This window comes from Orcinus orca, chromosome 8 (assembly GCF_937001465.1).
Source record: "Orcinus orca chromosome 8, mOrcOrc1.1, whole genome shotgun sequence".
In the NCBI taxonomy this organism is placed as follows: Eukaryota; Metazoa; Chordata; class Mammalia; order Artiodactyla; family Delphinidae; genus Orcinus; species Orcinus orca.
The window spans coordinates 91,177,536-91,191,386 of NC_064566.1; the positions used below are offsets into that span (position 1 = coordinate 91,177,536).

The 13,851-nt window shown below is 48.3% G+C and overlaps 1 protein-coding gene across 1 annotated transcript in view; it reads left to right on the forward strand.

Moving 5' to 3' along the window:
• ZBTB16 (zinc finger and BTB domain containing 16) overlaps positions 1–13,851 on the forward strand; it is a 195,162-nt gene that overhangs the window by 121,023 nt on the left and 60,288 nt on the right. Inside the window, exon 4 of the mRNA XM_004273381.4 lies at positions 9,802–9,888. Coding sequence (XP_004273429.1) covers positions 9,802–9,888 — 87 coding nt within the window. The remainder of the gene's footprint in view (positions 1–9,801; positions 9,889–13,851) is intronic.

Sequence of the window (13,851 nt, forward strand, 5' to 3'; positions counted from 1 at the left end):
ATCTAGGCACTTACTGTGTGCCAGGTACTTCATACAGGTTCTTGTTCACACTATCTTAGGAGGACAGATAACCCCATTTTAAGGAGGGAGGTAAGGCCACGAAGTTGATGCCAGGCCCATATACCACCAGTGAATGGCAGAACCCCAAAGCCGTGTCTAGCCACTAGCCGCTGTAGGGCTTTACCTCGGGGAGATCTCTGAGTGGGCACGGTGTGTCTGGAAGAAAGTCTACTGCATCACAGCAAGGGCTGACATTCCCACGGTAAGAGAGGTTTTTGTGCCATTGCTCTGATTCCCACCATACTTTGATCAGCCAATCATGAAAGTTGCCTGGGCAAGAAAGGGATTAAAGGCAGTGGTAAGATGAACCCCTAAATCAGCGCTCTTAGAATTCAGGAAGATTTGTATGTTGTTTTCATTGCAACAGATTTACCATCCAACTTGTATTTTATTTAAAATAATTCACCTTAAGTAGGTTTGCACTCATCTCAGTAGGAGGACAGTAATGCCCGTCAAAACTTGGCCGTGAGTGTTGGGAGCTGAGGGGAGATGGGCCATTTCTTTGATCTTCTCCCAGTGGAGGGTGACCGGGCCATGTCTTTACTTGTACATTGTTGGTTTGTGTGGGGGTGTCTTGGGGGTGCACAACCATCATTGTCATTTGCCTTTCTTTACCTTCCACTCCCCAGAGAAAGTCTGCTGAAGACTTACCCAGAGTGGGAGTCTCTCCTCCTTCCTTTTTTCTCTTTGTGTTTGGTCTGGGGTGGTAAGAATATTTTAAATGTTATGATATGTTTATTGCACGCATTTGACGTCTATGTGGGTCTCAGACATTGACACTGGGGAAGGAAGCAGTGGTAATAAAGATGATGTTAGGGACAAGTAGCTTTTACTGAGGAGTTGCTGGATGCCGGACATGGTGGGAAAGACTTTACATACACTATTTAAATGAATCACCACTCAACCCTGTGAAGTAGATATTCTGTGCCCGGTTTTACAGGTGAAGAAACAGGTCCAGAGAAGATAATTAGTTTACCCAGGGTGGTAGCTAGAAATGGTAGAACCCAGGACTTGAATCTGTGTTTGTTTGATTCCAGAATGAGGGTTCTTCTCTACTAGGCAGCTGTATATTGAGTGTGTGTGTTTCTGCTGGCCATGGACTGTGTTTCTAAGCCTATCGTGTTACCTGCTGGTGCTAAGAGTGGCAACAAAGGAGTTTTCTAAGCCTCTCTGGGCTGCGAACTGAGTGGCAGGGATAAGGGACAAGGTGGACCTCTGTTTTCTGAGATATGAGAACAGGAGCAGTGAAAGCCAAGGGTGCCAGGGTACCCTAGAACCTCCTGGTAGTATGATGTTTATTAGGTAGGCTAAGAAATGGCCTCTCAGACTAGAGATGCCTCAGCCCTTCCTATTGACCCATTCTAAGATCTCATCCTCTACAGAATGGACTTCTAGCCAGTTGTGAGGTGTCTGGCACTTACCAGGTCATTGATGGGAAATTGACTTCCAGAGATTGGAAAGCCTGCTGCCCGAAATCCCCAGTCATTCAATGATCTCTGTCGCCCGGCCCGGGAGACTGTCTTGGTGGCTTTCTCAGTCCTACCTTTGACTGAGGCCCTGTGTCATTAGTTCATCCCCTCACCCGCATCCTGTAGTGAGGCCAGGCCCTGAGGACCTTTCTCTTCCTTCGTTGTCACGGAGAACTACCCTTGAACCATATTCTGAGCCGATCAGTAGGGCTGGTTGTTTTCCAGGCAACCCGCATCTGCCCACCTGCTTTCCCTTTTCCCTCTCCCCTGAATCTGTGTATCTTATGGAGGTGCTGGTTTTGTATCGGTTTCTGTTTTGTTGATAAAGGTGGAAGAGAGAGAGAAAGAACGTGTTATAGAGAGAGCAGGCTTCCAGCTCCTCTTAGGGAGTACACATCTCCTTGAGTGAAAGAACACGCAGTGCTGGCCTTTGGAATTGGCAGCCAGTGTACTGTTCTCTGTCAGATAAGAGGTACTGTAAATAAAACTGTACACCATGGCCCGTTGTAAAATGCCCGGCGTCTGTACTCATTGTTCTGACGGCTTATGCTTTTTTTGGGTCTGCTGTTTTGGTACACTCTGTACTTCCTTATGTAAGCAGGCATGCATATCTCATCAGAACAGTCAAGATGTTTATTTTAAAATCTCAAGGAATTAAAAGAAAAAGGACACAGGACTCAACATCAGATGCTGGCAAACGTTAGGTGTTTTTTCAGTGGTTCCTTCCCCCCCCCCTTGTTGTTAGCACGGGGGTGGGAGAAGTTTTGGAGGGGGAGGGATTTTGACTTTTTTTCCTGCTCTCATTGGCTTCTGCCTTCTTTACTTCAGAGAGACTCCAGCCCACATCTGATTGTGTTCGGTATCTTCTCGGCCCCTTCCTAGATGCTCGGGACCCCCCACCCCATTTCTGGGCAGGAAGGCTAGTAGGGAGGAAGGTTCTGTAGGCTGCCAAGGGGGAGAAGCCAGAGGTAGTGGCTGAGGAGGGGCACAGCTGCAGGGAGCCTGCCCGACATGCTTCTGCTGGATTTCAGCTCTGTTGCTGTTGGAATGCTGGGCATTTGATAGAAAGCTTTATGGTTTTGAAAGTGCTTTTCTGGCATGTCTCTCCTTTGATTCCTGCGAGTCAGGGTGATCCTTAGCCCAGAGTGGAGTGGCTCCCACACACGGAGGCCTTACATGGGCTCCAGCCTCCATGTGGGCTGTGGCGACTGCCTCCTTTCTTTTCACCCTTAACCTGCTGTGAGCCCTCCTCCTTCCTCTGGCCCCCGTTTAACTTTCTGGAGGCATCAGGAAGTCAGGGGGAAAGGGGAGAATTCCGAATGGTCCACAGCTTCTGCTCCCCTCCCCGCTGGTGCAGCATCCCTGGGAGACTGGCAGGGGCGAGAATGTCTGTCTGTCTGTCTGTCTTTCCCTTAACACTGACTCTCAGATGAACTCAGTGCCTGGGCTGGGAGTGGGATCATTCAGCAGACCTCTGCCAGCCCGTGAAGGGTCCACTCGGGCTGACCGGAGCCCCTGAATGTCCTGGAGGAGGGCTTGCTTGTTTGCTGCGGGGCTGTGAGTCCTGGGTGGCTGGGCGAGGAGCAGAGGGCCGACAAAAGGGACATCCTGCTCCAGAGGAAACAGACAGCTCCACTTTCTAAGCTTTCCTTTCCTTCTCCCCCAAACTGCCTGAGATCCAGCCAGAGACCATTTCCTTGAGTTTTGAAAAAGGGACAGCAGAGAACCCAGGGTGTGTAGAAGGACTCTGCCACCCCCTAGGGGACAGCCTGTCAGTGCCCCCTTCCCAGGCCAGTTCTGTGCCCGGGAACCTACCCGAGGGTTTCTTTGTTTATCAGGCAATCATTGAGCACCAACTGTGTGTCAGGCACAGAGTGGAGAATTGGGGATGGAGCAGAGGACAAGACAGATGCCAGCCTTGCTCTCACAGAGCTTACAGTCTGCTGGGGAGACAGAAGAGAGGAAAGGAGCCCATAAGGCAGCACAGGACCTGTGAATGGGGCTCCTGGGACTTGTCAGGTTCGGATGTAAAAGCTGGGGGAGGGGGTGCCGTGGGAGGGAGGGAGAGCTGCCAATACTGACACGCTGGTCGTATGACAGATCTTCCTGCACTTCAACAAGACACTTACGTTTAAATTAGCAGGACAAGGGGTGTGTGTGTGTGTGTGTGTGTGTGTGTGCGCGCGCACGCACATGCGATTATAGTGAAATATGTCTTTACAAATGTGAGACTCACTTTACACAAGATAAATGGCCCCCAAATAGCGGTACACTGAATTTCAGTAAAAATCAATCATACTTTGCACGAAGGAGTTCTTGAAAGGAGTCCTGGCTCCGAGCCTGGCTGGGTTGATGGTCCGCGCCACTGACCGGTTCTGTGGCTCTGCCCCCAGGCATGGCCCCAGCGCTTTCCCCACCTTGTCACAACCCCTTTGGGACGGCCTCTCGCTGTTCCCATTTTACAGACTGACCCACAGCCTCACTGAGATGAGGCAACTCACTGAGGGGCACAGCTGGTGATTAGCTTGGCTGGGATCTGTCTTACCCGAATCCTGAGCTCTTAACCACATTCTGCTGCCCCCCCCCCACCGCCCCCGGAAGTATAAAGAACATTAGTAATATCATAGCCACAGAGGGCCTGGCAACTAACAAGTTTTACGTTTGTTAATATCCACTGTCTCCTTCAATCCTGACAGCCTCCAGTGAGGCAGAGGGATCCGATCATTCCCATTTCACAGACGGGGACACAGGCGCGTTGAGGTGTGGTGACGTGTGTGATGTCCACAGCAGGGAATGGCTGAGCTGGGCCTGGGACCCAGTTCTCCCCACGTTGGATCTTACCATCACCTCCCCTAGTTCACTCAGATCTGTAATTGCTGGGGAGGATGCGTGGGTCTAGCCCACTTTATCATGGTGTGGTTCTGCCTCTTTGCTATTTAATTCCTGTCCCTGCAATCCATACCCCATCTCTCCCTCTCCCCTCTCTTATGCTATGCCAACCGGCCAGGCTCCCCGCTCTTCCTTTGCCTGGACCGGGCTTTCTTAGAGAGTGGGCTTACCTTCTCATTCTCCCCTCAGATGTCAGCTCATCCCATATAAAATAGACACCCCCGCCCTCTCTGTCCCTCTTCACTTATTTCTCTCTTGATCGCTTATTACCACCTATTTTATATTTACCTGACTTTTATTTTTTAAATTAAACAATTTTTTTTGGCCGCACTGTGTGGCATGCGGGATCTTACCCGGAGCAGGGATCGAACACCGTGCCCCCTGCAGTGGGAGTGCAGAGTCTTAACCACTGGACCGCCAGGGAAGTCCCTTACTTGACCTTTAAAAATGTGCCTTCTGCTCTAGAATATAAGCTCTCTGAGGGCAGGGATTTGTCTCTTTTGTCCATTTGCTGTAAGCCCCCCCTTGGCATCTACTTAACAGACATTCCGAAAACATCCTGTTTGTGTAGGAAGGAGATGGGGAGGAATGTCTGTCCCTGAGCCGTGCCCTGGACTTCTCCCCACTCCAGGATGAGCCCCAGGAAATATTGGGGGTGGGGGTGGTAAATGCAGCTGATATGTCCGTATGTGCCCATTGTGTTCAACTGGCATGACCTCCTTCCTGCCCCCACAACCCCCTTGCACTGATGCTTTATAAATATATTAGTGGCTGAATGATGTCACCGTAATGCATTTTGGGAATGGCGGTGTGGTTTACGCACACTTGAGTTGCCCTGAATGCAAACCTGACATCATACTGAAGGCAGCAGCGAACAGCATATGCACAGTAAACAGGCAAAGACTGCCTTATTGATTAACAGATGAGGCCTCTATTATTGATCAGAGCTCGGTGAGGAAATTTATCACTTTTAATTTCAGGGCTGCCAAATATTTCTGCCTCTGAGCCAGCCATTACAGAGACAATTTAAAGGCACATGCCTCCTCGCGAGCGGGGGGATGTCTCTGCCTCTCTCTGCTTGGCTCCTGTGTCCTGGAACTGCCCGTCCTTGCTGTTGGGCTGGGGGTTTGGGGGGAGTCTGGGTGGGGGTGGGGAGTGCAGAGGCTTCATGATTGGGGGCTGGCGTGGGAGCCCATGTCCATGGTATCCGCGTGGGAGGGGGGTTGTCACCCACAGTCACTGAAGACAGGGGACTTTCACACACTCAGCTCAGCTTTGTGACTTCAGCAAGGCGGGGGTGGAGCGGGGAGGACTTTGAGGGCATCCAGATGTGGTCAGGCCTGGGCCAAGCCGGCAGCCTTGCCGAGCTCGTGTGTGCTAATCTGCTTTCTCTTCATCTGAGCTTGTATGATGGTGTGTACATCCGGCCCTTGACTGCCTACCTGCACTCCCTCCTTTCTCCCTGCTTCTCAGTCATTAAAGCAGATGCTCCTGCAGCCACATGGATGGCTGTCTTCTAAGAAACCTCCTCCCGCCCAGCCCTTTGAAGCTACGGCATGAGTAGGTTCCTCACCCAGAGGCAGGGCTCCAGCGCCATGGCGATGGTGATGGTGATGGCGAGTCCACGGGGCACCCTCCCCTTTTCAGTTCCTGCTTCCCTCCTCAGGCCCCTCCTCCCCCTTTCTTCTTTAGGGGGCCATGAGAACCGGTGGGATGTAGAAATAAAGAAATAAATACAGTTAAAATCCGATCCCTTACAGATCCGCAGAAAATCATTGCTGGCTCATGATTTGGAACTGGGGACAGTTTCTCGCTATGACAGGGCTGCGACTTCATCCACCCCCAGTCGTCCCACCGCTGCCCTTTGAGGTGCTTGCTGCATTTCCATTATAAATGGATGGAAAGTGGCTTGGCTGTCTCTAGGGTGAACACAAGTTGTGACTGCTTTGCCATCGAGTCCCCTGGCTCTTTCTTTGAAGCTCTAGAGCCGCTGACAGGCCCTTAGCCCTAGGACGCCTGCAGTTTGTAGGGACACCTGGAGGGGATCACGGTATTCTCCCTGCCTTGAGGCGAAATTCAACTCCAGCCACCTAAGACAAATGACAACGTTTATTTTTAAAGCGCTTAAGGAAAAGTGATTTCATATCTTTACTGGGGCACTTTATCACTCATTTATTTAGTTAATCAACTGATATTTATTGAGCATCTAATAGAGGGCATATGCTGCTCCTTATTAGGAATGTAGACAAGATCAATGCCCTAAATGTTTATTAGTATTTAAGTCTATACTAGTTCAACTTGTATTCTGAGTTCTCGCCCTTAATGTGCTAAATACCCCAAGGCCAAGATTTTAAAACTATTTAAAGAGTAGTGGAACCCTTTTTTCCAAATAGAATTTTACAAAACCTTGATGTATAAAAGCATAAATTGGATTTTAATTTTTTTTTATTTGGGGAAAGGGATTTCAGAGCCCAACTTCATATTCATGAGGCATCTTTGCAGATGGACCCCTAGGGAGGCTGAAGGGTATAGGGATTAAGAGCAAAGGCTGTGAAGTCAGGCTCCCTGGGTTTGAATCCACCTCTGTGATTACCTACTGTGTGACACTGGGAAAGCTATTTAACCTCTCTGTTCTTGAGTTGTCTCATCTGCTAAATGGGTATATTCATACTATGTCCTTTAAAAGGTAGTTAGGAGGGCTTCCCTGGTGGCTCAGTGGTTGAGAATCTGCCTGCTAATGCAGGGGACACGGGTTCGAGCCCTGGTCTGGGAGGATCCCACATGCCGTGGAGCAACTAGGCCCGTGAGCCCCAACTACTGAGCCTGCGCGTCTGGAGCCTGTGCTCCACAACAAGAGAGGCCGTGATAGTGAGAGGCCTGCGCAGCACGATGAAGAGTGGCCCCCACTCGCCACAACTAGAGAAAGCCCTCGCACAGAAACGAAGACCCAACACAGCAAAAAAAAAAAAAATTAATTAATAAAACTCCAACCCCCAACATCTTAAAAAAAATTTAAAAAGGTAGTTAGGATTAAATGAAATGATACATCCTAAATACTTAGCCTCATGCCTGGTATACGCCACAGCCTCAGGAAATCTGAGATGGTTTGAAAACAGCACTAGACAGCTTTCTACTACAAATATGTAGAAGAAGTAGTTCTGTCTCTTACAAGACTCTGATATGAAACTAAAACACAGGTACACTTAAAGAAATGCTCAGACGTGTTGAAAGGAACGCAGTGCAGCTGCAGATTAGAAAGGGTAGAGCAGTGAGGGGCCCGGTGTGCTTGGCGCATGCGTACTCCGGTCTTGGAAATGGACTAGGACCGGAGCGGACAGGAATGAGGCGGGGCGTTGCTCAGGCACAGAGACCCACGGAGGATCAAGCGGCGCCCACAGAGGGCCAGGGAGGACAATTTCTAGTGGAGCTGGACAGACAACTGGGTCAGGTTATGGAAGGCCTTGAAGCCAAGTAGAGAAATTTAGAATCAGTGCAAATTGTGAGCCACTGTATTATTTTTTTAACTTTTAATTTTATATTGGTGTATAGCCGATTAACAATGTTGTGATAGTTTCAGGTGCACAGCAAAGGGACTCAGCCATACGTACACATGTATCCATTCTCCCGCAAACTCCCCTCCCATCCAGGCTGCCACGTAACATTGAGCAGAGTTCCCTGTGCTATACAGTAGGTCCTTATTGGTTATCCTTTTTAAATAGAGCAGTGTGTACATGTCAATCCCAAACTCCCTAACTCTCCCTTCCTTCCCCCCTCCCCACCGTAACCATAAGTTCATTCTCTAAGGCTGTGAGTCTGTTTTGTAAATACATTTATTTGTATGATTTCTTTTTAGATTCTGCATATAAGTGATATCATATGATATTTCTCTTTCTCTGTCCGACTTACTTCACGTGATATGAAAATCTCTAGGTCTATCCGTGTTGCTGAAAATGGCATCATTTCATTCTTGTTTTATGGCTGAGTAATATTCCATTGTATATATGTACCACATCTTCTTTACCCATTCCTCTGTTGATGGACGTTCAGGCTGCTTCCATGTCTTGAGCCATGGTATCTTTTTGAGCAAGGAAACATGAGGAATCAAGTGGCCTTCAAGGAACCTGCCTCTGTTGGGTGGATCAGAGGGTGGCTGATGGTGTGGCAGCTCTCCTGAGTCATTGGGTCATTCTGGGCATGACCCAACAAGGGCCTCGGTAGGGGCAGTGGTTATCGACATGCAGTGGAAGAGATGCATCTAGAAGACATTTTGAGGGAAAGCTGCCAAGGCTTGTGACAGGTGCCCCCTGGACGAGATAACAGAGCCTTGAAGACTGTTAGCAAGTGGTAGAAAGTCATCTTCACATCGTGACACTGGTTCCAGAAAAGTCGATCAAATTGAATTGCATTGAATTGATTTTGTTTATTCCATAGATATGTACAGCAATACGTTCCCACTGGGTGTCAGGCAGATGCAGCTGTGCCTGAGATGACATATTCCCTCCCTCGGGGAGCTGGAAACGGAGCCACAGGCATTTAGGAGACACCCTGGTGAGGCCGTGACCCGGAATGTACAGGGTGCTGTGGGAGCACAGAGGAGGACTGCCTCACCCAGACAGGGGGCAAGGGTTCGGGAGCTGAGGCATGAATGATGAAGCGGGGCTAGCCGTACTGTGGGGCTGGGGAGAGGGGCAGGAGTGTCAGAGCCAGAGGAGGTACAGAAAGATGCTTGGAGACCTTGCAGTGAAGAAGCAAAGGGCTGGAGACCAGGGAACAAGGATGAGGAGAGAGAAGAAGCAGGAAAGAGAAGTGCAAGAAGGGTTTTGTGAGTCACCGTGTAGAGTTTGGACTTTATCCTGAAGGCACTGGGAAATCATTCAGAGGTTTTAAATGGTCAGGTACAGGAGGTGGCCAGGTAGACAGTTTAGTTTTAGATGCACTGAGTTAGGGGTTTATCCAGGTAGTGATATGTCAGCAATTCCTATCTTCCTGTAAAATATAATCTGGGCAACAGGGCACGTTACTCCTCATTGGATCACATACTCCTTTCCATCTCTCACCTGGAGCCAGCCCCCCAGAATCCCCCTTCTTCTTGGGCATCGCTCCCGGACCCCATCTCTGTTTGTCTTGGTTATGCTGGTTCTGTTCCCTGTTCTGTCTGGGAGAGCCCTCGGTGGGGGCATTCGGAGCTCAGTTGGGTGGGTGATCACATCTTGGAGGAGGGTCTGGGCTGGCTGCTGGGACCATGGGTTATTCCTGACTTGGGATCTTCACAGGTGTTAAGCCCCCTCCCCCAGAGTCCACCTGCAAGATTTTGGCCCACGACGCCCTCTCCTAATGCAATATCACTCTTGATAGTAAGGTAACTGCCTCTCCTTTCTTTCAGCGGGTGCCAAAGCCTTTGTCTGTGATCAGTGTGGTGCCCAGTTTTCGAAGGAGGATGCCCTGGAGACACACAGGCAGACCCATACTGGTGAGTGACTGATCCCCGTCCCCCAGGTCCTCCGCAGTGTGACGGCACATGGACGTGAGTATCTTGTTTCCCCAGGGGAGCTGTGAGTGGGGATGGCTGTGCCATGCTAAGCTACCGTTGCTTGTGGGGCTGGCTGGGCAGGAGTTTATGTGTGTGACTTTGCCCAGAAGAACAGCTGCCCTGGATTAGGCCAAGACCTCTGTCTCTAATAGGCCACTTAGATCCTATCTTCATGGAGACTCTTGTGGAGGCCTTAGGAAGCCCATGATGTTATCTAAGCATCCCCTTCCCTTGGTGAAGGGTCAGGAAACCTGCACCCCATCTGACTAACTCTGAAACCGTCATGTAGTGGGCTGGTCCTCCCTCTGCAACGGTCTAGTCATTGTCTGAAAGCAAGCAGTCTGTCCACAGGGTTGCGTTTGAACAATATTAACGAACAATGATACTGCTGTGATTTCACGGCATCAGTGTCATCTCATCGTGGTAGATGACGCCATCATCATCATCATCATCAATGTAGCTTCACAGTTACTGAACGTTCACAAGGTGCCAGGCACTGTTCTCGGTGCTTTACCTGATCTCATTTGTCCAGTCTTTCCATAACTTTGTTAGGTAGGAGGCTATTCCCATGTCATAGATGAGGAAACCGAGGTTCAAAGGGAGGAAAGTGACTTGCTGAAGTGAACACTGAGGACAGGAGTGGTATGGCTTAGACTGCCTGGTTTAATCCTGATTCTGCCACTTACTATCTGTGGGACCACGGATCAGTTACTCAAGCTCTCTTAATCTGGGTTTCCTTGTCTGTTAGAAAAGTGGAGTAATAATGGCACCTACCTCATAGCATAGATTTTTGGGGGAGATTAAATAAGATATTTAATTAAATAGGATTAAATAAGATACTTTATTTGAAGTGCTTTGGGGAATGCCTAGCTCATAATAAACATTCAATAAATAGTAGTAGATGCATTTAATTTAATAAATATTTATTCAGTTCCTATAATGTGCTCTGCACTGTTGGGGTCTTTAGATAACATTCTTCATGGAACTGAGATTCTCCAAGGGAGACAGGATACGCAAATAGTTGTGCAGTATAATGCCAGGTCATACTAAGTGCTAGTGAGAAAAAATATAGCAGGATAGAGAGAAAAGTGGTATTTTAGATCAGATGGTCAGGCTTCTGTGAGAAGGAGACATCTGAGTAGCATCCTAAAGTTGGGAAGTGAGTCATTCAAAGGTTTCAGGGAAGAAGGTCTGAGCAAAGGGAGCAAGCACTTGCAAAAGCCCTGAGGCTGTGTTGAACTTCACAAGTTCAAGGAAGAGCACGAAGAGCAGTGTGTGGTCGAGGGGTGGGGAGTGAGGTGCAGAGAGTGGTGGGAGGTGAGATTGGAAATCAGGTGGGTCTCTCAACCCTGGCAAGGAATTTGGATTTTCTTCTGCATGTGCCAAGAGTCCTTGGGAGGGGGACAAAAATATTTGCAAATCATACATCTGATAAGAAACTTCTGGTTTGAAAATGTAAAGAACCCTTAGGACTCAATAATAAAAAGACAGATAACCAAAATAAAAAGTGTGTTAAGGAGCTGAATAGACGTTTCTCCAAAAATAGACATATGGTCACTGAGCTCGTGAAAAGATGTTTGACATCATTAGCCATCAGGGAAATACAAATCAAAATCACAGTGAGATACGACTTGACACCCATCAAGATGTAGCTCTAATAAAATACTGGCAGTAGGAAGTGATGTTGAGAATGTGGGACAGTCAGAACCCTCACACACGGCTGGTGGGAGCGTAAAATGCTGCCGCCACCTTGGAAAACAGTCGGGCAGTTCCTCAGAAAGTTAAACGGTTACCGTGTGACCCAGCAATTCCACCCCTACGTGTGTGAAAACATGTATCTACACAAAAACTTTCACGTAAGTGTTCATAACAGCATTATTATTTATAATGGTCAAAAAGGTAGAGATAACTCAACGTCCACCTACTGATGAACGGATAAACAAAATGTAATTTATCCATACAATGGAGTATTATTCATCTATAAAAAGGAATGAAGTATTGACACATTCTGTAACATGGATGAATCTTCAAAACATCATGCTCAGTGGAAAAAGCCAGTCACAAAAGGCCACATAGTGTGTGATTCTGCTTATATGAAACATCCAGCATAGACAAATTATAGAAATAGAAGGTAAATTAGTAAATGCCAGGGGCTGCGAGATTTGGGGGGAAATAGGGAGTGACTGCAAGGTATGGGGTTTCTCTTTGGCGGGATGAAAATGTTCTAAAATAGATTGTGGTGACGGTCATGCGTCTCTGAATATATTAAAAACTATCGACTTTATACTTTCAAAGCATGAACTGTGTATTATATGGTATATGAATTATGTCTCAGTAAAGCTGCCTATACCTGCACATGCAAACGTTTATAGAAAAGGGGGAATATAGTCCATTGGAAGGTGTTGAATGGGGGGATGGCATGACTTGATTTATGGGTTTAAAATATCACCCTGGTTCCTGTGTTGAGAACTGACCATAGGAATGTTTCAGTTATCAATTGCTGTAGAAGAAACCACTCCAACGGTAGATTAAAGCCACGATGTGTTACTATCTCAGACAGTTCTGTAGTTGACTGTGCTCAGCTGGGCAGTTTTCACTTGGGGTCTCTCACTTGGTTGCAGTCGGATGGTGTCTGGGACCGGAGGCATCTGCAGGCTCGATAGGGCTGGGTGTCCACGATGGCTTCCTCATTCATATATCCGCCTCCCAGTCCACCCCATGGCCTCTCTCTACAGCAGAGCAGCCTGGACTTCTCGCCTGCCTGCTCAGGGCTCCAAAAGTCAGGAAGCAGAGACTGCCAGCCCTCTTAAAAGCTAGGCTGGAAACACATAGCATCACTTCCGCCATATTTCATTGCTCTTAGCAGGCACAGGACAGCCCCAGATTCAAAGGATGGAAGAGTAGACTCCCCTTCTCAGGGGGGAATGACAGACACATAGGGGAAGAGGAACTGGGGCAGCCATCTGTGGAGACAAGCCACTAAGCGACCACAGGGACTGGAGGGGAAGAAGGAAGATCGGTCAACTGCTGCTGCTGTTACAATTATTGTAATATCTTCTTGTCCTTCTGCCTCACAAAATCAGCCCCTCTGAGTGGAAGACATACGTCCTAGCCCTGGTATCAAGGGCTTTGGGCTGGTGTTGCCCTGGCCTGTGGCAGCAGGAGGAGAACTTTCTAGGTGAGCTGTCATTCCAGCCAGTGACCCCCTGGCTTTGTTAAAGAAGGGAACTTGGCAAGATTTTGCCCGGAGTTGCAGAGCTGGTTATCTTCAAAGCCAGAGGAGGACGTAGGTCTCCCAGGCTCCCAGCCAGTTTCTTATTGCTGGACCACATATGTAACCAAGAATCCTAGTCTGAGAGTTCAAGCTGGGGGGCTGAGGAGACCGAGATCTGAGCCAGCTTCGCCAAGCAGCTTCATTCTGTCCATCCAGATTAAACTTGCAGCAGCAGGGAGCAAGCTGCCCTCACAGCCAGGGCCAGGGCGAAAGGCTGAGTCCCTGCTCAGTGAGCGGATGGGGTATTGTTCACAAGCAGTCCCCACACACTTATTGAGCACCTTCTGTGTGCCTGGCGCCCACTGGGGATATGGCGGTGAGCAACACAGATGTGCTCCCTGTATTTCTTTATCAAACAACTTTATTGAGATATAATTTACATACCGTTCACCTGTTTAAAGTATCCAGTTCAATGGTTTTTGATATATTAGTGTATTTTTAAAATGGTTGTAAAAGATATATACATAAAATCTGCCATTTTAGCTATTTTAAAGTGTACAATTCAGAGCAGTTGATGATATTCCAACCTGTTTTTAGAGTTTGGTATTGATTCAGCTCTGAAAGTCAGGAGGCATCTTAGGACCAATGCCCTTCCAGGATTTATTAAGTCAGTGAGGACTTGAAAGTGA